The sequence below is a fragment of the Nicrophorus vespilloides genome, unplaced genomic scaffold, assembly GCF_001412225.1.
Source record: "Nicrophorus vespilloides isolate i.1.1-1 unplaced genomic scaffold, Nicve_v1.0, whole genome shotgun sequence".
NCBI classification, from domain to species: Eukaryota; Metazoa; Arthropoda; class Insecta; order Coleoptera; family Silphidae; genus Nicrophorus; species Nicrophorus vespilloides.
This window is the reverse complement of record NW_017100114.1, coordinates 494,584-520,505: the sequence shown is the minus strand read 5'-3', so window position 1 is coordinate 520,505 and position 25,922 is coordinate 494,584. Positions and strand designations below refer to the sequence as shown.

The following is a 25,922-nucleotide window of genomic DNA, read 5'->3' as shown; positions in this document are numbered from 1 at the left end:
TAAATCATTTTTAAAACTTCTACACATATTATGTGTATTTTTTAATATATTAACAATCTTCGATTTTCTTTGTTATCTTTGTTTAATATTTTGCAAATATAATTTGTTTTTGCTGTAGATGCACACAAATGTATTGTGTCTAACCATTAATTGGAAAATATTTCTACAGAAGTCATGAAAAGTATACATTTTGATACACACAGAAAATACAATAGGTAACTAATGATTTTTATTTAGGTTTATAAAAGAGGACAAGATGACACTGGATAAGTTATCTGAAATAATTTGAAGGAATAGAAGAATTTCTGGTTTACAGATGCAAGAAATTTGTAATATGCATTTTTTATTAAATGATCAAGAACTAAATGACGCCCAGAAAGAAATCGATATTGAGGATTTGCAATCAATGGAAGACAGCATAGTTCAGTAACTTAATAGTTTGAAGATACTGGAAAAAGATGAACTAAAATACTTTAATTTATTTATGTATATTGTTTTTAATAATGTAAAATTAGTTAGATTTGTTCAATGCATTACTGTATATTTTAATATACTTCTTACCTGCATTCGAGTGCATCATTAATGGTTTATCGTTGAGCATTGTGACGCTTTTTCATTGACTACTATAATTAAACTCCCCATCAGTTTAGCATTTGTTGTATTGTTACAACCTACTTATTCGATTACATACATTTATATAATCCTTATAGACAGGAGCGTAATATGACCATTATAATTATACCGGGATATCTAACTATTCTGAATCCGGTTGTTTGCAGCCTAAAGTATTTTTACCTGGTTTGGAGTACAACTATCTCTCTTTTTATTAGCACATTAATAAGCGTTTCCATTGATATTGGTACATTGACCATTTTTGTTACCTTTATTTTGCACATAACAAGTAGTAAACTTTATTATTATTTGTTCCCTATTCAGAATATGATTTTATTTTGGAGTATCTATAATACTGTTAATATTAAGCACAAAAAAAACTATAAGAATGTAAATGGTTTTATATGGTAGTAATCTGTTTCCAACAAAGCTATTCTTTATATAAAACCAGTAAATTTTGTTTACTCTATCAGTTTTAACTTGATTCACACATTATTCAGATTTTCAGGGCCGGCGTAAGGTGAGTTCAGAGGTTTCCCCGACCCAAGCTTTATAAATTTCCTAACGTATTTAAATTTTTTGCAAAGGAAAAGTCCATACAATTTTTATTTAATAATATTTTATGATCCTCTAATTGTTTTTAATAAATTTAATTAGCATGTCAAAACTTGCATGATACTGAGAAAATCTACCACACGGCCCTGTTTTACTTTAGTAAACACAGATGCAAACGTTTTTAAATTATATTTTGAATGTATGTTATTATTTTTAATTAAAGAATACAATTTTGAAAAGTATAATATTTTATTTTATATAGTATAAACAGAGTTAAAATAATATTTGGTTAAATATACGCATTTTAGTTTTAATATCTTTAAAGCTATCAACGGATCTACGTGTCTTTTGATGAATTGTCTCCAGTTTTTTGTATGATTCATACAGGATCTGGAATGAGTATGCTGGGTCATCTTCAGACAATTCTATGTAGGTAGCTTTCAGGTATGTAAGTTTCTTCTCGAAACAAGAAAGATTCATCATCTATAATAAAAAATGTCAATTAAATTACTTTATTTTAATCATAACGTGAGACATTTACCATTCGGTAAAAATATACATCCCCTTCATAAATGATGGTCTTATAATTATTAATTATACGTACACATCTACGGTTCTTAGTAGGTTCCAGATTCTGTAGAGTCTTACGTTTATCGACCAACCAATATTTTACCTCCGTTGCACTGACCTGGAGCTCTGACAAATATTTTTTATAGTCACTCCTCAACTTTCTCATCTTGGTAACATCTACAAATAAAAACACAAAACAAGAATTCATTGTATTTTTTTTAAATTAAATATACATATAACCAGGGCCTTTCTAAGGTATTTGGCGCCCATGGGCTGCTAAGAATAATGCGTCACTCTTCATAAGAAAATGCATGGGACGGGAAGCCCAAAAGACTAGCGTCCCAGGACAATATCCACCAATTTCGCCCTACATATAAGCGATTAAAAATTTAAGTGGAAAATGGAAGACCATTGATTATATGGCCGACGAATGGATATTCTGTCAAACTACGTTTATTTAACATATAACTTACACTCGTTCCGCAGTCTGTTTTCAGATTCGTCCATAATGAATATTAATTATCTCTAAAACTATTCAAACTTATCAGACAATAGTTTAAGAAAAGTACTTTCTAGACACCGGTATATTTTAATGACGACGGCGATGAGAACCACTTTACATTGTTGAACGTATTTTCAACCAATAAGATTCATGTCCGGTAAAATACCAACTTAATATTTGAATTTACAATTGCAACGGATTTATTGCAAGTTTTTATGACAATCATTATATTATACAAGACAACACATTCATGTTTCTCTGAATTTAAACCAAACAAATCTTTTGTAAAGTACAAATATTAGACGTTATTTATATTTTTATGACCCGTCTCCTTAGTTTTCTTCAGTTGGTATTATCGTGGAATTCTCTCGTTGGTCAAAACACTTCTGTGCATTTGATTTCTTCGTAAATGAAAATGGAATTGGTAACTAATGATTTTTGTTTTAATTTTATAAAAGTGGACAATATGACACTGGATCATTTATCTGAAATAACTCTATTAACAGAAGGTAGAGGCTTTCAGATGCAAGAAATTTGTAAACATTTTGCATGTTTGATTTTTTTTTAGTAATATTATCTTTTTTTGCAGATACTCTTTATTTAAAAAAAATATATTCAAGAACTGAATGACGCCTTGAAAGAAATCTATGTTGAGGACTTGTAACAAATAGAAGACAACATTGAAGATACTGAAAAATATGTAACAATATTATCTAACAGGGCAGAAAGACCTATGGTCAATATCCCTTTGAACCAGTTGACTTTTTTTTTGGTTTATGATATTTTTATTTTGTAATTTTCTGTTTCAATAAATATTATTATTATTTAATTTAATGTATTCATATAAAAATAATCTGGAATTTTAGTATTTCTTTGAAGCCGCTCCTGTATATAGCTATATATCAAGGGTGGCTAGACTTTTTGCAACAAGAGCCGCAACTAAACTTTTTGGTATAATAATTTAAAGAAAAAAATAATCATAATATAAAATATATATACTATTTGTCTCTTGAAGAGCCGCATGCGGCTCGCGAGCCACAGTTTGGCCACCCCTACTATATATTAATACATATTTCTACCTGCTTTCGAGTGCAGTATTATTGGTTTATAGTTGAGCATTGTGATGCGCTTCCATTGGCTGTGGTAATAATTACACTCCCCATCACTTCAGCATTTGCGCAGCTTGTTGCTTTCTATTATATACTCAATCGATAGCATAATTTTAGGAAAAAGGAATATGATCCTTATAGACTTACACGTTCTAACGTGAAATAATTACACTACCAATTTTAACTTTGCAATAAAACTTTCTTCTTTTTAAAATGTATAAATAACAAATTGTCAACATCCTTTTACTGATCTATTTAAAAAGTAAATAAACTGTTAACATGACAAAAAAACAATTATTTCTGATTTAATATTTTTCTATTTAGCTTTACTGTTATGTTAATTGTTTATCCAGAATTTCCAGACAACCTGTTTGCTTTAATCTATAACAAATTTAATTGTTTATTCAATGATGAATATTTCATTCTGAAAGTATAATTTATATTGAGGAATCCTTTAAAAATAGTATAACTAAGGAATAATAATAATATTTTCATTGAAATCTACATAGCATAACCTTAAATTCAATATGGAAATGTAATTAGCCCTTAAATATTGGTTTATTGTATTGCTTACAATAAATCAGTTAACCTAATTCAATAACGAGAAAAAACACAGGACTTAGAAAGGATTCCTGGAAAAGGTTGTTAATAATCAATAGAAAAGAGACAATTTGGTATTGATGAGATGGATGTGATCCTGAGGATCCTAATGATAAAATAATAATATAGAATACAGTTCGAAGTTATTAAATATATAAATTACATGATTTAACATCTCAGTGAAAAATAAAACAATAGTGTGATTGTTGATACAGAATTAGCATCAGAACTGCGATTTAACATTTGGCTATTGAGTTAAACGCAAACGACATATCACGTCTGAATCAGCAATTTTGTATGTAATTTTGCATTTCTTAAATATTTCGTGCAGATGTAACATTCATTGATAAGACAATAAAGAAAATGCAACTTTTCATTTTAATTCCATAAACTGTTTTAAGATTGTAAAGATTAAAAAAATATATTTATTTATAAAATATGTTTCTCTTCGTATACAAACTATGCAACAGCCAATTGTTGTGTAATGTGTTAGATTAATTGAGCAATCAGTCAATAAACGACGAAACTATCGAAAAAAAAAAAATTTATAACATTTTACTCGACTTCACAATTATACTATATTGTTTTTATGTGGAGCAAAGAAAGGCACTTCTCTAGCAGAGGTGTAACTTCAGTTCAGAGGCTCCAAGTGATCAAATCCCATAATCCCTAAGTGAGATTATGGGAATGCATGGAGGCCTTGGCCACAGTTGCGCCTCTGTTACGTACCTACAATTACACCATCATTTAGACAGAAATCTGTCAGCTATATCTGAAAGACAACCAAAATGTATCTGTGTGCAACCCCAAAACGAAAACGGTTTAGAAATATAAATTTATTTAATTACAAATTGGGACTTTTACAACTGAAAATACCTAAAATAAATCGTGCAGTTAACAGCCAATTTTCATTTTATTATATTTAATATTATTACTTCAGCGTACTTATATATTTTCTGTCTTCTCATTTATATATTTATACATTATAGAAATATTCTATTTAAAAATTCTTGGCTAATAACAAACAGTCTTTATTTCGGTCAATTTACAGAATAATATTTGTATTCGTTCAATTCAAATTTCTTTCTGTACATATTAAAAAAAATATTAGAAGAAAAAAATAACAACTTTTTATTATTATTAATAATTGCTTTCTCGTTTTGTTCTTGTTACGACGATTAGCCTGGACAAGGTATGTTATGTTGTTGTTTTTGTATTACAATATTATATATATATAATATAGTGTATAATTTTATTTAATTATGTTTTGTTTTATTCTTAATCAGGTAATAATGACCTGAAGACGATCGCGCAGGCTAATCACAAACAAAATACAAAAGATATTGTATTGAACAATGAACTAAGAAAACTCATTTGTAAGTTGTATTTGGTGTTTTTTTTTTGTTATTTTTTTTAAAACTTTTATCTCTTTTAAACAATAAGTAGCATACAAAATCTTGAAAAATATTCCTTTCTTTTATAATCTAAAATACAAAAGCTGCTAAACCTATTATATTTAATTTATTTATAAGGAAAGTACATGTTAACAATTTCATTCGACGAATTGTAAGATGTACTCTCTTTAATACACAGGTTAGTTCGACTCCTTCCACATAAATTTCCACCCGGAGTTAGCGTACTAAGGAGATTTCATAAAATGCATACGAGGTTAGCGGGTTTTACTCAAAATATTGAATTTCCTTCTTACAATATATATACATTAATTAGTGTGGTGGAAATTGATGTGGAATTGTGTAATTAATTGCCCCTGAATTCTGGATGAAAGGTTTCATGTTTATATATATTTATTCTATATATATATAAAAATTGAACCAAATCGAGAAAATTTCGAACTAAGAAACATTTTGCTGAACGAAAAGAAACTATCAATAAATATAAAATTATTAAGAGTAAATACACCAAAAGAAAAAAAAAAGGATAAATAATTTTCTTTTTTTCACGCGGATTTTAGATATCCGTACAAACAATAAAAAATGTTTGTTTTTGTTAAATAAACTAAGGATTAATTATCTCATACTATGCTTTGTACATTTTGGTTTGACTCTGACAATAATTTATCATAACACATACAGAGTGGAATTTGAAATGATCCGACAGAAAAAGGAAAATAAATGGAAAACATGATTATTTTTTTCTTAATATATAGAAATTATAATATGCAAACGGCGAATAATGACTGTAATGATACACTCTGTATGCCATGAAGAAACTTTTTTGCTTATGATTTTGCTGTTATGTGGTATTTTTTTTTTTGTAGTGCTTTAGACTCATATAAATCCATTTTGATTTGTTGATTTTCCTTTTATCAATCTCTCTTTCTCGTTTCTGTATTTATATTGTAAAATTTAGCCGCTACTTCACTACACTGTACACTAAATTTAGAAGTTCTTTTTATATCATTTGTTTTAATCATGCTAAGCCATGAAGTCCGGGTCACTAAAGTCGTTCTCACTTTCATCACCCGAAGAACTCACGAATTTCCTTCGTTTTTTCTTGTGTCTGTGTTTTTTACTTTTTTCAGTAGTCCGCTTTCTAGCGTTCTGTTTCGTATCACTATCCAATCGTCGATTGGATATAACAAGTTTCGGCACTTTTGGTGGTGGATTATCCTGAGAATTAAAAAATTTGGCGATTAGTAATGAAGATCAACGCGTTGAATTTTGGTTTAAAATACCTTGTAATTTGTTAGAACTACTTGGTCAGCTTCGGTTAATATAGATGTGCTCGACGGCGCCGGTCCAGTTGCGTTAGTTGAGCTCGAATTCATCGTCAGACTGGCATTTGTCGTTGAGGAGTTCTTTTGGTTTTCATCGTCATCCAAGTCGTCCGGGTCCAATTGCAACATTAATTGCTTGAACTGTGTACAGACATTATTAGCAATTAATTATAAATTACAAATAAATCAAGGAAATAGAATAATTTGGGAATAGGGGGTAGATGTCTGTTGTTCACTTACATCTAAGTATTGCTTTATTAGTTCTTTTCGGCCATCGAAGTCCAAGAAGTCCGGCGGCATGCCCTGTTTTATCCTATTGACCGTCGCTTTCGGATTGAAATGTGTATTGCTTTTTCGATTTGCTGTTTTTTCATATACCTTTGCGGGTTCTGACGGTGAGTATTGCTGGATTTTGCTGATAACAAGAAAGGAAATTTAAAAAAAATAAAAAATAATAAACAAGACAACTGTATGAGAAACAATGTATATAGTAATAGTTCATTGTAATTTGTATGTGTACCTATCGCTAAGACCGTAGGTATCTTTGATATGCTGCTTCAAGACAAGCAATAGTAGACATCCCTGTGCGGCCGTAATGCAAGCTTGTAATTGAGACACATCCTCAGGCACTCGTTCTGCTAAAGTATCCTCGTCATCGTCGTCCTCATCCAAAGCGGAGATTTGCTCACCACTCTTGCCGGACGATTCGTTCGCCATTTTCTGAGCATCAGTTATCAGAAGACCCTGTGAAGAAATACGGATTGGCGTTAATGGTCAATATTCTTAATGGCAGCAAGCGTACAATACCTCTCGAAAAGTTTGCAATAAATTCGTTCCGGACACTGAGATCATAACATCTATATGATGCACTATAAATAATGGTTCATCTTGTACTTGGTATGGAAAATATGCTAAATTGTCAGCCAGGTACAACATATACGATAAACTTGCTCGCTGTAAAGAGAAAGAAACCAAAGTAGAACGATTTTACGAAGTTAGTCATAATTATAATACTTACAGCTTGATCATCAAATTGCTTTAATATATTTAAAACTAAGGCACGTCTCTGTTGTCTAGAACTCCTAAGTAGAGAATACAGATATCCATTTAATGCACTTGGGTACTCTCCCTGCTCCTTAATTTTAAACCCCCTAACAATTGAAACTTCTTGCAATATTCTTTGCAATTTATACGACAGACTTATACCTAAAGATGATTTTGCATGAATAAAGCCTGGATATTTCTTTTCGATCTCCTGCAACTGTTTGTCAGCTGTATGCGAAATGAAAACCTCTTGATCCGTACTCATGCATATTAAATAAGGAACAATCTGGATGCGAGAAAAATAAAACAGATATTAGATATCGAGAAGTACAATAATTATAATGCATAGTTACTTGAACAGGATGAACCAATCCTTGTTGCAGCACCAATTGAATCACTTTTAAGGCCGGTGATCTGACTTGCACATCTGGATGCAAATACGATTGTAATATTTCCTTCAGATACAACTGAATGATTGTACTAGCCATACCGGATGAAACGTCACCCATTTCTTTGAGATTTTCTTCTTTAGATCTTTTGGACCACTCTAAATCTTGTTGGATCATGCGACTTTCCTCCTCGGTCAGGTAGCTTTCAATATTATATAGAACCTCACTTTTCATTTTTAATGGAACTTCGTCCGAAGTAAGCATCCGATGATAGAAGCACTTAAGCTCGTCCTCAAGCATAAACTCGTAGTGCCTGATGCATATGGATCCCATTGCCTTCAGGGTATTGCCTTGAATATCATCGTCGTCTTGTTGTAAAAAATAAATAAACATACTGTATATTTTATCTTTAATATCGAGTAACTTCTCTCCCGTGACTTCAACATTTTTAAAATCAAAGTACCTCAATATAAGACCAACGATGAACAGAGACCGTCGGAAATATTGTCGGCATTTAACTTCTCTCAGGGAGAGCTGATGCTCCTCAGAATTTTGTAACCAATTTTGGAATCTCTCCAGATACGAGTAGTATCTGGTAAAGCAATCACGAATTAGTTTGAAATTCCTAGTGACTCGGTTAATGATCGAACCTAAACATGAAATGCAACTCGCGACTATGTGTCTGTCGTGCTTTAGAATTAATTTCATATTATCTTCCTCCAATTGGGCCAGAAACGAATCGCTAGGATGCTCCATTAACGGCACGACCAGTTCCAGCATTTTGGATACCCGCATTATTATCAACGAATCCGCACTCGTCTCGCACTTCAAACTAAGGTACGGCTGCAGAGTTATTGCATGTTCTACAAGCAGTTGCGGACGAATCTTAGCAAATAAAAATAATGTAGTTAAACATGCGATCAATCTATCTGATGTTCCGCCATTGTCGCTAGTTTCCTCGAATTTCAGGACGTTTTCAATCAAACAGTCCACTATCTGTCGACATGCCAGAAGCAAAGCCTTTGGCGGTTCCGTATTGATTTTAGTAGAATCCTCTTTATCCTCTTTCGGCTTGAACAAACTGAGCAGCAGCTGTTCGAACCACTCAAACCCGATGTCCTTGCAAGAAGCAACTACATCGGTGATATTCATCACTTTTCGCAGAAGACCGGTGTCTTTTGGGGACGGCGTGAACCACATGTTTTGGAAGACTTCCATAACGAGTTTCCGAATACCTTCTTCGTCATTGACCCTCCGTATCATTTTCACACATATCTCTGGTATTTTCGGAAATTCAGGACACTCGATGCAAATATCCTTTAGAATTTTTATGACTCGCTTCCTCACACTTACACCGGTATCCAGTATCCTAGCTGACAACATCTCGTAATACTTATTAATCAGTTCAGGCCGGTTCAACACAAACTTTCCAACCAGGTCCACAGCCGCCTCCCTCACGGATGTGGAGTGATCCAAAAACGATAAGTTCACGCCCATTTGCATGTCGTGCCTACCGAGCACCGAAGGATCAGCTTCCACAATCATAGTTAGACATTTCATTGCTTTTGTACGGATAGCAATTGAAGATTCTTTTAACACGATCAGAATCTAGTTGAATATCGATCATTAGTAAAAAAGAATAATATATAAAATTATCAAGTATAATGACTTACCGCTTTTAAGTATCGGTCAAAGCATTGAGAAAAATGACGTTTGGAAGCCAAGTATTGTGCTATTAATTCCGCACTGTTGTAATCGATATAAGTCTCAAAAACTTTGACCATATTGCCGGCACTGACGGTTTCTTTAAATGGACGTATTTTAGATATTAAGAACTTCTTCCTCTCATCCAAATCCTTAATCTTCTCAGAATTCTGCTGATCTTCTCCCTTGTGATTTTCTATTGCTTCATCGCTCTCAGAGTCAGAATCATCATTAATACCTGAAAGGTGATTGTTAAGTCTCGCTGCCCTTTGGGATATTCGACGTTCATTACTTTTTCTATTTCTGTGGTTATCCTTGGAGTTGTGCTTGCCATCTTTTTCATTGTTGGAAATTGAAGACTTCTCAGTGTTACATTCTTTGTACCATTGGACTATATAAAAATGTCTGGCGAATCGGTAGGCCTCGTCGTTTTGAGCATTGACAGCCAAAAAATCTAGCAAAACCCTCTGCAGAAACTGTATCCTCTCCTCGTCGTTCTTCACCTCCAATTTTTGTTTCTGAAATCTCTTACTTGTACTACTACAGAGGCAAAAATAATATTCGTAACACTTACATTGATCTCCTCGTCGTTTTCTTTCATCTCTTCTGACTTAATTTCTTTTATCATTTGATCGATGGTGTTCAGCTTGCACCTGGAGAATACACTGTCCCTCCTAAGTCTGGCGGCAACAACTCCCAAATAATCTAAACTAGCTACACGCAAGGACATGTCTGTGCCTTTGTTGGAAAAATTCGATACCAAGAGTTTCCCCAACAAGTCCAACACTAACTCGGTGGCAGGCCATTCTGGTTTATTAACGGTAGCCAGTAAATCCTGAACGAAGTTTTCAAAGAGAGGCCTGTAATCAATCTCCTCAGTTTTGTTTCCGACTTTGTTTAAAAACGCAGACAGGAATGTTGCTGCCGTGGACAGTGCCTCTCTGCTTTTATTGCAAATCAAAACATCCTTATCCACCTAAAATATAAAAGAAAAAAGAACAAGAATATAATAACATGAACCATGGTTTCGAATTTCTGTTTACTTCTTTAATGCAGTAAGTAAACAATGGTAAAACGATCACAGTAAAATAATAAATTGTGCACATGTATAAAATATACAACAAATATTTCTCTGGATATAAATCGATAGAACATACATACGCATGTTTATATATATAATTACATATATACACACACACACACACATACATACTGCGCAAAGTCAATTATGAGTAACATATGCATAAATATTTATTACGATCCGACCCGGAGTTGGTCGAACGCCAATGAGGTAAACAACCAGGAGTCTAATCAATTCGTAACAATCAAATAACAAATAAAAATTTTGTATCTTCTTTTTAACAATTCATACATGCAATAAGCAGTTATGAACAAATTCTATATAAATAATGATGTGCACAGTAAATTACATTTCCAGAGATTTCAGTTGGATATTAGATCCAACATCTCGAAATTTCTGCACGAAAACAAGGGTATGACTAATTATTAAATATGACATTAGCGATACATTATGTTAGTTTTATCGAGCAGAGAGTTTGAGACATTACATTACTTATTGTTTAATAAATATATGTATATGATTAAGTAAAAGTTATACATATATACATATATCTATAAATATATATATATATATATATATGTATATATTACTAAATTAAGTGTTTTTAACAATATTATACTAACGTTTTTTAAATTGTCCGCGTTTGGGTCTTTATCTCGATCTTTATCCCTTTCTTTTTTTGAGGAGCACAGATTTTCCGGTAAGACGACGACGCACTGAATCAGTTGCAGAACTAAAGCCGTTAGCATTTGTATGTTTTCATCACTATTAAGTTTATACGATCTTAGGCTGCGTTTTGTACTTGGAAGACGTGCAATAGATGCCAGGATATCGTCTAGGAGTAATCTTCGATGCTTCTCGTATTTGGTGAAAATCTATTGAACATAAGAATGGTAAGAATAGTAAGCTAAAAAAAACCGTGGATCATCGGTAGACGTACCGTTGTAACTAGTTTTAGGCATGAAAGCTGCAGTTCGCTGACATTTTCCGTGAAGAAAGGTGAGACGCCCATTGAAGACGCATGCAACACCGATGTATCCGTTAAGATCTGGATGTCCAACAGATCCGAAAGTAACGTAACCAGCTCGGAAATCTTATTATACAGTGTTTGAATGCTCTTCTCCAATACATGCGCGGACTTCTTTCGTCTCCCATCTAAAACAAACATATTACAACTACAGGTCTAATAGACGTCTTAATTGTCTATCTCCTCACCTTTCTTCTTATTATCTAGTCGGTAAGTAACGTCGTAAGATGGAAATATGGTATTATACATTTGGTATTTAATATACAAAACAATTCTATCTATAACATCCTCAATATAAACCCTTTTAGGCATATTGCGTGATGTCAAGATATGCATACAAGTTAATGAGGCGTCGGCGGCGCCCATCACTCGCTCCATTGCTGTTTCGATCCAGATTTGTCGCATACTCTCATTATCCTCCTGCAAAAATGAAGAATTAAGAAGCTGTTTAGCGGGTTTGATGTTGCAAACCAACGTCCGTAATCGGTGTCACACGGTCCGCTCCCCGGATTGTGATTTCCAAGGCGTTAAGTAGTTTCACCAGCTTGTCCGACGGTATCATTTCCATGGCAGAAGATATCTTCAGTTTCGCAGCTTCTGTGCAAAGCTCCTGCACAACATGCCTATTCAGCAGATGTTCGTCCGGCACAAGCCCGTCCTCCCCGATTTCTGATACATCGATTTCACTGTAAAATTTGAGAACATGCTCCACATTCTTATTGAATCTGCCGTACGTGTTGGTTTCCATCAGCTCTTCTATAGATAACTTTTGCATAACTGGTCCAAACTTCTTCTCAACCTTCCGAAGTTTTGGTTTTATAACGGGCGTGTCTATCTTCTCCACATCGTGCCTTCGCTTTTTTCCAACTAGAGCAGAAAATGTATCTGGCACGTAATCATCCTCCTCATCAGCAATATAATTCTTTTTGTTTTTTCGCTTCTTCTTAGTGAAGTCCTCCTCTTCTTCTTCATCTGAGTTTGATTGCTCCTTGTAACTTCTAGATACACGAGCATCCTTCGTCGAATTATTTACTATCCCAAGTTCCTTCGCCAATTTCGGCTTATTTTCTATGAAGCTAGACACGCTCTTCTGTATCAGGATTTGGTCCTCGCTTGATATTCGCTGCAGTCTCACGATTGGCTGCAATACATGTATTGATTTATCCATACCGTCCTCCTCTTGGACCACCTGTTGCTGTTTTAATTGCTGGGGCAGTTGGTCTTGTTCACACCGAAGTTGTTGATGTTTTACATGATCCTGCTTAACCTTAACAGCTGCCACCACGTCCTCCACTGACAGCAGTTCTTCTAAAACTACAGTCTAATATACATGACATTCAAATTTACTGAATTATTAAACACAAACATAAATATCTGCATGTAATTCATTGATTGTTTGTAATTAGTACAATTGACTTGTTACGAATTAATCAAATGCTTCTACTACTATGCAAATATCTTTGTAAGCTAAATTCACAACAATATCTGTAACCACATCGACTCAACAATGCCTGATTTCAATAACTAACAAAGATAACTTGCAACTAATAAATATTATCATAAATACAATTCTGTTATATATTCTGATAGTATTAATGAATTTAGTATTCTTGAAATTTTTATGAACCCAATTCAAATTGTTTGTAAAGTTTTAAAACAATTAATGTTATTAAAATTGCAAATGTATATAACAATTGGTTTACTATGTATAGTTTTGCTATGAGATGAGTTCCCATTTGAGTTATTTATTATAATTAGTTAAATATGTAAAATACATACATTTTCTATTCACGACACAACTTTCTTAAAAATATCTTCACGGAATAACGGCCGGCCGAATGTACTATATTACCAACCGTAATTTCAAAAATAGAACATAACCGCAAAAAATATAAACAAAATATATACGATAGAAAAAAATTTGAAATACCTTTAACGGAATTGAAGTGCTGTTTTTTGAAATCGAGTTCTGCATTAGATTCTGTTGTTTCAATAGCTTCCATCTCATTATCATTACAAGAAACAATAGGTTGCAGTTCATTTGGGATTCCATCAGCGTTTAGTGCGTTATCGTTGATGTTGTCGATTTTGTTTGTTGTGTTGTCGCTATTAATCCGCTCGTTGAAAATGTCATCTTTAAATAAATTTTCTAGTGGAGGCGGCACAACGTCCAGTATTGGTGTGCAATTCAGTTTAACTTCATTAGTATCCACATGCTTTTTGGGTGTCTTCAACTCCAGCACAGGCAGAGGAGGCTCAACTTCCTTTTCTATAGCTGGTATGTTATTTAGCTCCATATTCCCTCTGAAAACATTTGGGTTTTTTGCAATCATTGCTTGCAATAACTCTGGTATATCCTTCTGCTGAACAACAGACGTCTCTGTGCAAATGAAATTGTCCTTAACATCACTGAAAAACACATTAGTTAAATATCTTTTCTTATGCAGGTGCATCAAGGGATTAAACATACATATGATCGGCAGAAGTTTGGCTCAGTGAGTGTACTAGCTGTGGAACAAGTGTATCATCTCTGGCTCTAAGCAAATTTTGAGCCTCCTCAGCAACTCTTGGGTGAAACAACAATGATTTGTTGCTCAGAGTTTGCGGTAATGGTGTTGGCAATGGCATTTCAGGTAACACTAAAAATGTTGAGAGTTATGATTATATTTGTAGGAGATTTACAGAGATTGCTACTTACAGTCTGTGAGACTTGCTACCCCAGCCAGTGTGGTGATGGGTACACTGGGAACGTCCCGATCCATCTCCACAAATGTTAAAGTCGATCACCCAAATACCATGACGTAGTGATAATCAATGAAAAAAGTATATTCAAACGTCTGCTATATAGGAGCAGAAGCCTGAGACTTGTTGCAGAGCATCGGTGCTGCAAATATAACAGAAGCATCGGCTCACCAATAACTATCACAGAATACTATAATGATTATAGCTGTAGCATTACACTAGATCACTGTTTTGTGTTTAAATTGAGCACATTCACAGTTGTTTAGTGATGATTAATTTGGGGGGTCTCTGTTGTAGTGGTCTGCTCAGCATTCTGCGATGGTCAGTGTTGCGGTGGCTGTGTTCTGCTCTTGCTAGGGCGGGGTGGGGGGCTTAGTGTTGAGGCTTTGCTTGCTCTTCTCAATGAATGTATTAATATTTATTTTTTTTTGATGGTTAGACGGTCACATTTTCGTTAACAATCAGAATAAGCTAATGGCTAAGTGACATAACTGTCAACACAGTTATAGGTGACATTTGACACAGCTAACAAACTTTAAAAACCACTCGGAATGCAGCGAATTCCGTTGGACCGATGCTGGGGAAGGTTAGATCTTGGCCCTCGAAAACTTTCCGATCGATGCCTTCCGCTATTTCCTTCAGGTGCACAGATAATGCATCCTCCGAGGTAAATAAGTTTGTTTTCCTCCTCAGTCGAGATTTGATCGGTCCCGTATGTAGTGAAACGCATTGGGTTTGCAGTGTGGTGACTCGCTTCAGTCGTTTCTGGCGTTTCTACAGATACCCCATGCACATGAACGCACCAGAACATTGGATAAACATCACTAATTGTTTCACTATTCTTTTTCTTATTATTATTTATAACATATATATACATCTATATATACACACACATATATATACAAACGCATACATACATATATACACATATATATCTATCTATATCTATATATGTGTGTATATATATATATAAAATGCAATCGAATGGCGACGTTCTAAACACAGTTCATGGGAGGCAAACTCCAGTTAACCAGTTTCTTCTTATTCACTCTAATGTACACAACAACTTACCGTCAGAGGGAACTACGGTGACGCAACGGACCTCGAAGTCCTCCAGAAGCGCGTAGTCCGTACCGACAAAAAAAACCGTCAGACCGCCAAAAATTCGACTGCACTCGCAAACGCCGAACGCGCTGAACGTTCCGTAGCCCCAACGAGACAAACAACAACAACAAACAAAGTGAACAAAAAAAAGAACACAAAAAAAATATGAGAGGAGAGAAGAAGAAGAGATGAACGTAGATGGAGGAGGAAGAGAAGGAGGAGGAAGAAGAAGAAACCTAAACTGCTAATAATTTATTTTGCGAACGCACGTAACGTGCGTTCGCCCATACTCTTGTCACCTCATCCTTTCCCGTTGTCTTCTTTTATTCCACATAAGTAATTGCATCTTTATATTGGTGTATTTCATTACTTTGCCGCCTCTTCTATTCGTTCGGTTTGTTTTCGAATTGTAATAACCAAAAATGCATATGACGCATTAACAATTTATTGTTGCACAGCCCACGCCACCCAAAAGCGCAGCGTTTCTTTCTTCGTTGTTCGGACATCTTTAGTCTTGCAATATTGCTTTATATAAACAATTCGCAACAATCTGCTACTCCATCTAGTGGTGGATAGCTACTAATCGGCGTCGCTTTTTCCCTCTCTCTGTCACTCTTTCTCGCATCATCTTCCTCTCTTCCGGGTCATTGCCACATGTAACGCGCGTGGAATTTTTTTGTTCCAAACCTCTTACACCGATGTCCTTATGGTTGCATAGTCAATGCTTTGTTTGTAAATATGTTCCACGTAACCACGCTTGGTAGTTCAAACCCTCCAAGTTACCTGTAGCAAGACAATAGAACTACTTAAAAAAACAAGATTTATTTCGACGTACCAAAGCAAATAGTTTATCTAAATCCTTTCATATTCTTATAAAGATTAAACAAAATTAAACCAATCGTTTTATCTCTTAGTTTTCTATAAATATAATATTAACAAAATAAAAACAATCATTAGAACTAATTACCTTAAAGTAATAATGTCCTTGCAAAATCAACACATTTCAATGTCCTACAACATATAAGATACGTATTCAAGTATCTCATTTATTTAACTAATAACAGGTGCATTCTATATTCAAAGAATTACCCGTATGCCGGCTGTCACTGCAACAGATTTCTATTGCGTTTCAATCACAACCTGTAGATAAACGTTTACAGGTAGATGAAACGCCCAAGCTTGTAACAATTTGGACTAAAAAACAATAGTATTTAATAATTATCAGTAAAATTTAATTGTTATCCTTCAAAAAAAAAACGTAAAATAAATTATGTAGATAATTTTGAAAATACTGTGTCACACCCATTTCAGTAATTTGTATATTTGGTTGCATTTTACTGACAATTGAATCAACCAAAATTCATATAAAAATGACTTAAAAATATAGTCCTACAAATTATAATTTGGTATCATTATTGAAACATGAATTATCAGTTATACCTGAGAAATATGTAATTCATTTTAATTAATGTATATAAGATAAATGATATTTTTTTCGTGAATTTATCACATTTGCTTGATTTGACGTTGATATGTAACACATTTTTGCATCCTATAAAAAGTTTATTTTTTAATATTACAAAATTGTACATACTCTATTTACAACAGAGTAGAGGATTACGTTTATCTACAAAATTATTAGATTAGAGTCTAGTGTACACAGTATTATCAACGCAATATTTATATATTCGGAACTAGTGTTGAATCACACAAGTTATTGTTTAATTCAACGTCGAGCCTAGGTTCAAGGTCAATCAGTGTATTCGATCGACCAATCGAGCGAAAGTAGATTTAATAAATATATATATTTTTTTAAATTTACTATATTTAATTATAATTAAACAGAATTACAAAAAAAATGGAACGTAAAAATAAAATCGATTCTTCTAAGGTTTTAAAATTATTTATTTGAAGAGACTTAAAAATTATCATAATTCTATAACAGTAACAGACAAAAATACATAAAATCGCGTTATAAATAGATATTGCTTAATTATATTGCTATTGCGAACATGGTACATGAAATACTAGAAAATCTATCACATATAAGGAATGTAGTCTTGTAAGGTGGACTCCTATTATAAAAGTTACTTTTGGAAATTTATATTACAATTTGTATATAGTAATTAAAGGAAAATTACAAGATCGTTTAATATCATTATTTTTGTGTTTAAATATTTTTGAAAATAATAATACATTTAAACTTCCCGCCATTAAATGTTCCCCTCTTGTAAAATCAATGACTGAATACAAAATGGCGGATAGCGTTGGTACCAGGTAACAATTTTTTTTTAATGATTAAATTGAAAGATTTATTGCTTTCGTCAATCACATTCTGGTCAGTTCTTGGCTACGATTAATACAAGTAAGCTTTATATCTTGCAATCGATAAATCTTTAAACGCTGGCAGACAACCATTTGTCTTTGAATGGATGGATGAGAGAGATAAAGAGAGAGAGAAAGATAAATAGTCTACAACGGAGGCCTCTATCGGGTAAGGTCCTAAGTTTTCTTGTTTCTCAGCAATGCTTAACTGCATTTATCGTAGTAACTTAAGTACAATCTGGTTAAGTCCAATTGCCGCTGATTCAATTGGCAATTATGTTTCACTTATACTACATCAATGACTACCATTATTTCATTGAAGCCAAAACGTTTCTCAAGTGTTCACATAAATGAATACTACTAAATTACATTAAATCATAATTATAAACAATTATTATTTTCTTTGCCATTTTATTAATCATCCTCTTCATTTTTATATTCCATTTCTAAGGGATCGCAGTCCCCACCTTCGATACACCAAAAAAAATAAGTAATGCTAATAATAGAGAAACGCCATTTTTTTTGGCTCCTACAAATTTTTTTTTGCTTAATATCATATATATATATATTTCGTTTATAACTACAGGTCAAGAATAGAATAATCATGGATACGTATTTCCATTTGTAAGGTTAACTACAATTTAGGAAATTGTAAAGATGTTAAACTTTGTCTGGGTTACATACTTACTAAAAAAAAAAGTTTATCGCTGAACGAGCTGATATGTACCTTACTTTAAACTTATTACAATAGTATCAATAGAGAATTTCCATTTTCAGGTTACAACATGACTGAATCTTTATATTTAGTTCAGTCAGTGGTTAACATCTACGCGAAATAATCATATGGTTTTCCTGGGGAAGCACATTTTGAAAATACGAAGTTAATTTCGATAGTTATTTTTTTTTAAATATAAATTTAAGTACAATTCTCAGTCAATTTTTTTTTTGTTAGCTAGCGCTATACTAACGAATATGGAAATAGCTCTTTAAAATAGAACATTAGGTTATTGTAATACATGGATCAAGGATAAGACTCCTGTTTTGAACTTGGATTAGCAACAAGTAGAGTGTAAGAAATAAAAATGCAGTTATAACAGTAGGTGAAGAATTATAATAATGTATAATGAGAAGAGTTTATTAAATAATATGAATTATAAACTATAGTATCCATTTGAATTTCACTTGACTTAATCAACGTTTAGTTTAATTAAGATTGCTTTAAATCGTCGATTTTTTTTTAAATTTTTGCTTTTGGTCAAAGTGCCTCCCAAGAGAATAACTCTTTGGTAGGCGACGGTGGTTTCATTTCGTATTTAAACAGAAAATATAATGGAGGCTCCATAATAGATAAACAATGTAGGTAGTGTAGGAAATGGATGCACGTTTTCTTTCATCCGGAGAACGGTAACAGCTGTTCATTTTAAATACTCTCTAATATATATATATATTTATTTGTTCATTTTCTTTTTGTTCGATTTAACTTTTTCCAGCAAACAACAATATTTGGCTAAGAGCTTTGACTTTGGGATTAAATATGGTTTCGTTTTTGTGGTTTTTGGCCAATATACGTACCTTACCATGTATTTTCATAACATTTACTTTCGTATAAAAATTTGATTATGTGTATATAAAGATTTGTTATATAACATGTTCAAGCTAGGTGCATCGGGATGACACGTACCATAGTTATCGGGTCTATCCAGATACACCTTGCATCATGCTTTTTTATTTTTGGATGGGTTATCTTTGAATGCATAAACGTTATTTAATTGTTTTTTTTTCTTCATTTTTCTCTTTTTTTTCAAAGGGGTTTAATTTTTTTTATAATTTATTGTATTGAGTTTTGTCAACATGGAAAAGTACAAATATTGCATTACATTCGACCGGCTGGCCTGGAGTGCGGACAATTACAGTGCGATCCCGTGCAGTCTCCAAAAAGGGCCCTTCTGCACGGGCACAGATGGGTGGCAATGAAATAAAGGCATTGCCGTGGAATAATAATAATTTTCAAAAAATCGAACGCACTGTAATTGCGCCCAGCGCCAGCAGCATACGTTTATATTAGTATTCTGCTTATAGTTTCATTTTAGATCCTCTCTAGTCCGACAACCTGGTTCCCAGCTATGACACAGCCATCTGTAGAACGAAACCCAACGAATCAACCGAATCTAATCAATCCAAAGCCGGGACCAAAAAAAAAAACGTTATACTTAGCGCGCGCATGGGACATTGCCCTTCGAATCTTAGATCTTAGCTTCTTCTTTTTTTTTTTAATCCCAAGTTCAATTTGGTCTGCGCCAACGTGCATTCCGAACCTCCGTTAACTTAAACTTGTACAGACGTTCAAAGTTGATCTCGTTGAAAGTTAACCGAAGTTCGTAATGCTATTACGGAAGCGGTTAGTATAACGACGCCGTGGTTTCGTGACAGGCTACGGTTGGGGACGCCTATCCTCCTGTTGCCCGTAGGTTATCTTGCGGGTCTGGTACAGGACTGGACGACCTATCGCCGGTCCTCCCACGAACCACGGCGCGTCCGGCGAAACCAAATCGCGAAATGAAAATTGAATATATATTTGTATTTTTTTTGTTTTGTTTGTTTTTGGCCTAGAACAGCAGGAAACAGTTTTGCACCATGGACGAACCATCATCGCCTAGCGTTCCAAGTCCGAATCTCTACAGTGTATACTTAACTAATATTATCTAATTAATATCAATTACTGGTACAATAAATATATAGATTACAAATAACCATCAAATGACAATAAATATACACACAAATGCGGCTAGTGACACTGGACAATAAGCAAGAAAGAATGACAGTAAACACTTCTTCATAAACTCCGCGATCTTTTCATCCAATAATATAATTATCTTTTGCATTTATAGCATCAGATTCACGTTAATATAATTAATTAAGTAATAATCGAATAATAATAATAATATATATAGAGATAAAACTAAATATGCTAGTAGTACAGTAGAGTCGGAAACACAGAGATCTGATCAGTTCAGTTCCATCAGCTGAGGAGGTGGGAAGGGGGTGTGCCGCGTCGGCGTCGGTCTGCTGATATGTCACTTCCTTCCTTCCTAGCCCGGCTCGTCAAGCGTCGCGGCGCCAGGATAATTCTATTTTGTTTTTCTTATTTGCTTCCCATCTTATCGCTTAATAAATTCATCTCTCCAATTCTTTAGCTCATCATTTATCTCATTATTTTATGTGGGTTGGGTGGTGGAATTGCTTATGTTTTATGTGGGGGTTTGGAGGAGGCGTCGCGGCGCGTCTCGAGCGAGGGCGGATGAACGCACAGGCGCCAAACCGTAATTTTAGAATATTTATATATAATATAATTGTTGTATTGTCAGTGTAAACATGGATTGTACAATGAAAATAAACTAATATTTGTGAATGCACTTGGAAACCAAAAGAATTATTGAATGTATAGTACTTTGTAAACTTATACACTTCGACAGATGAACTTTCTTCAAAATGTACTAGTACTTTGTCGAGGAATTTTGATGAGTTGAACTATGCCCATACTACAATTGGTCATAACGATCAAAATCGATTCGTGACCTTCCTCAACCGCATTCGTTGATTACTTAGTAAAGTTGTACATTCACCATTAATATTTTATGTTCGCTGCACCATCCATTTCCACCGTAACATGTATATTAAAAAATGTGTCTTTGGATGAGGACATGGCTTTTATATAAAGTAGATAGAAATGTATGTGTATATATATATATAAACTTCTTTTTTTTCACATTATTTATTATATCAGGAGGGAAATGAACGAATCAACAAGAATTAAAAATATTAATCAAAATATGCAAAATTGGCGGCCGTCCTTCCATCCGCCCATGGGTGTGTTCTGGTAAACTACATCTTCTCCTTCGGTTTTCGTAAATCATTATTGTATTTTCTCATTCACTTATTTCTTGTTAACATTTGTTTATCATTTCTTTAGTAGATCGTACAAACCTCGCCTCTCCTATCCTAAAGCTAAATATATTGTAATAAGAACTTTCTTATAATAAGTTATTGCATGAATTACAGTTTATGAGGTACTGCACTTCCTAATAATATAACCTCTGTACATATAACTTTTGCACTCGTTTATATATAATAATAACCACCATTATCATTTATGAAAAACAGATAGAATATAGGTATGAGTATATAATATAATATATAATTTTTGTTTTGTTTTTTTTTATATATATATATATATATTTATATGTAAATAATCAGTGGTTTTTTTTTGCATTTTTTTTGTGTTTTTTTTTTAAATAATGGAATGCATCTCGTCACAACAATATTTGAGCTATGGCCCTTACGGGCGCCGGGCGGGACGCATGACCGCGGCCGGAGGGGGGCGGCCGTCCTGAGGACGCACGGAACCGAAGGGATACATAAAATAACGCGTGCAAACGCGGGAATATATAAATCAATGCGAACGCAAATCTGCTCAGTTTTTCGTACTTTTTTCTGCAATATTTTCCGAAAAAGAAAACGAAAAACACGGGCGCCGGGACGTCCCCCCGCAACACAACAGCTACACACATAGAGAAAGTAATCAGTAGGAATATGACTATATAATATACACCTATGCTAGAGGTCTACACAACACACAAAGAGAATAACTCCCATGTAGAGATAGTGATACGTAATAATCATTAGCTTTTTCCGTTTCTTTTCCTCCGCCGTCAATTTCCTCCTTTCACTTTTTCTTCCCTATCACGCGCATCGCCTATCGTTCCTCCCGTCCTTCATATTTAATAATACAAAAAGGTAAGCAAAAAGGTATATGTAGCAAATAGAAGCTAAGGTAAACAAGCACTGCCGACAGACATATAATATTCGCTATAATCATTTGCAATAGATCGTTGTTCTGTATGTGGATTAGTCTACACGAGTTTCAATTTAGGCCAGAATATAACCAATACGTATAATCCTAACAACACAGTTTTTAATTATCTTCTTTTTTCATTCATTCTTAAAATGTTCATTAATTATTATTATTATTAATATCCTCTGACGTCACTAGATTGTGCATGAGAACGTCTATACGCGAAAAAATTAAACTTGTTCCTTGTTTTTATTTTTTAATCCTTATATATTCTCTTTTGTAATTAATCATATAGGCTGAATATCGGCGCAGTCCTCGATTCTCGACAAGGCCCGCGCCCCATCGACGAAAAAGTCACCAAGTCAACATCTTAAAATTTACAAGAGTGTACAATAAAATTTCAACAAAATTGCCTTAGATTTTTCTCTCATATATTTGTTTATATATATATATAATATATATTTGTCATTATTTTTTTTTTATAATATATAAGTCTCATATTATTTATTTATTTCAACCGTCTCATTCACGTTTTGACTAATTATTAGTTATTATCCTATATAAAGAATGCCGACTATTCGAAGGTTGGGGGAGGGCTCACTGTCTGTGTCTCAGCACTCCGTGGCCGATCGCTTCCTTAATTCTTAATAAATGTGTGTATATGTATATTATATATATATCTTTTTCTTCCGGTAAAGTCGCCGTCGCATATATCGCTTCCCGCACGTAATGATTCATTTTCGTCCTTATAAGTTTATAATATTGTATATAAATTAGATCTGCCTTCCTATGGCAGTATCCCGATCAGGACCCGCGGTTTCTATCACAATCAGGTCGTTCGCGACGGGCACCAGTCCGGAACCTCGCGGTCGCCACCAAAGTCCACGCACACCAAAACCAAAACATGATCACATCCTAGTGTCTAGTTCCGTACTAGATTCAAATGTCCTCCACACCAGAGAGCACACGACGTCACGGCAAGTGGAAGCCGAAAATCAGCAGCATGTTGGCCTAGTAAGGTTTCCCCGGTAAGTGGGATAAAGGAAACAAAACAAACGAAATGCGCGTTTTTTGGGATAATAATAACGTCCTTAAAGCTAACACGAATTGCGCGAATCGATCGGCGAACATGAAAACGACATCAAATTCACGGCGGCCCGCAGGAAACAATAAACATCCTGCGAGCACTTGGCGAATACTTAAAGTTACACACCTAGAGGTCGACGTCGCCGTCATCCGACGACGCCGACTTTTTTTTTCTTTGATTTTCATATTTTTAAGATTTTTTTGAACGATAATAAGGTTTTATTTTTATTTTATTTTTTTAATTACTTTTTATTAAACGGATGCGCTTTTAAACGCTTAACATTTACTTAGTTTTTGATATACGCGTACGTTTACTTGAGCTTCTGAGTTACCTCCTTCTTTTTTAACTTTCCTTCTTTGTAGACATTTAAATACCCGTATTCGTTTTCGCATTTGCTTCCCATTTGTGGTGGAAATTTTTGGATGATTCCGGAAGTAGAAGCGGCATTCCGCAAATTTACACGGGACATCGATTCAAAAGAAAATTTAACGAGAATAGAAAGCAATAAACACGTTTCGATTATGATTGTCTTAACTATGTTTTTTTCCTTTCCGTCGTCTTAATCCTTTAACATTAACTAGTCTATATCTATTTTGCTTTTTTTTAATCACTGTAGTTTACGTTTGGCTGCACAGTTTGTTTTTTTTTTTGGTTTGCACAGTAAACCGGATTGCACGATTCCGGTGGACCGTCGGTCCACGTCTTTTATTTATTTTGAAGAAACACAGCCATCGCGAGAGCTCACGGGGTCCGATTATTATTTTCGTAACATTTATTGCCATCTGATTGATATATGCTTTTGTATGCTCTGGTCCGATCCGAAGATGTTAACTAACGGTCCGCGCGGTTCTCGCCTCCAACTCCGTTCTACCTCCAGTTCGAAGGTACGCGATCGATATTACAAGTTACATGGTGCACCTAGTCATCTTGACGTCGCAGCTACATGTTACACACGCACTTGTTGTATGTTAATCACTGATTACTGGTCTATGCACACACGGGCATTGATGAACGGTGATCTCCTTTCCTGCGAAACCACAGGATCAGGACGAGGGGTCGCCCCGCAAATCGGCGTCGACGCGGCAAGTGTAACTACGACTCCAAGGTTGCTGTACCTAGGTGCTGGGCGTCCTCGGGTGGATGCTACATGTTTTGGTACCTAGATGTGTCAAAGGCGCGACCGCATTGACTTCGGACGAGGTTTATGGCGTGTTTCGAACGGCGTTTTTGGCGTCGGTTGCGTTGCGGTGCCGGAGCTGGTGGAGTGTGAAGAGTTTCGTTGCCTTTCACACGATACCAGCCAGACCAAGACCGCTGAGCGTGTAAAGCTTAAAGTCTTAAATTGTACTTAGTTCGGTCACTTAAATGCTATGTACATGTTCGTATCTGCGCTGCCGGGCGGCCGTGTGCGTTTCTTTTCTCAGTTATCCCAGATAAACAACTAATCACCTAACATCAATTCATCATCATCGTCATCATCTTTCTTTCTTTCATTCGACTAACCAAACCGACTCGCGATACGGATACGAATATACCCAGTTTTTCTCCTCCCTTCGGCTTAACGACTTTTTACAAAAATATCTTTGTTCTGCACGTTTCTAGATCAGTGGAAGTGGTTGGTTAGTTCTTGGGTGGTTAAGGGTAGGCAACGCGTTCCGTTCCCTACAATGATTTCAATCGAAAAGATTTGCATATGCACAGGAACAAAACGCGAGGCTTGTGCTTGGTTGCATGGACGCCAGCTAATACCCCATACGAGACAGCACAACCAGGAAAAAAGAGAAAAACAAACACATAAAGTAAATCAAAGAATAAAGTAAAAAAAAATCAAAAAAATAAATAAAATAAACAATAAATAAATCTGAAATAATAAAACAATTGC

The 25,922-nt window shown here is 34.4% G+C and overlaps 1 protein-coding gene across 1 annotated transcript; it reads right to left on the bottom strand.

Annotated features, from left to right (window-relative positions):
- Positions 1-4,963: 4,963 nt before the first annotated feature.
- LOC108568751 (nipped-B-like protein) lies at positions 4,964-15,577 on the bottom strand. Its single transcript, XM_017930023.1, has 16 exons — positions 14,629-15,577; positions 14,401-14,569; positions 13,861-14,339; positions 12,406-13,244; positions 12,119-12,350; positions 11,844-12,058; positions 11,527-11,778; positions 10,397-10,798; positions 9,792-10,340; positions 8,083-9,726; positions 7,704-8,015; positions 7,493-7,639; positions 7,206-7,429; positions 6,926-7,100; positions 6,644-6,826; positions 4,964-6,578 (listed from the first exon to the last, which is right to left on the bottom strand). The coding sequence occupies exons 1-16, from the start codon at positions 14,690-14,692 to the stop codon at positions 6,384-6,386; spliced, it is 6,081 nt and encodes a 2,026-aa protein (XP_017785512.1). The 5' UTR covers positions 14,693-15,577; the 3' UTR covers positions 4,964-6,383.
- Between the last annotated feature and the right edge of the window lie 10,345 nt (positions 15,578-25,922).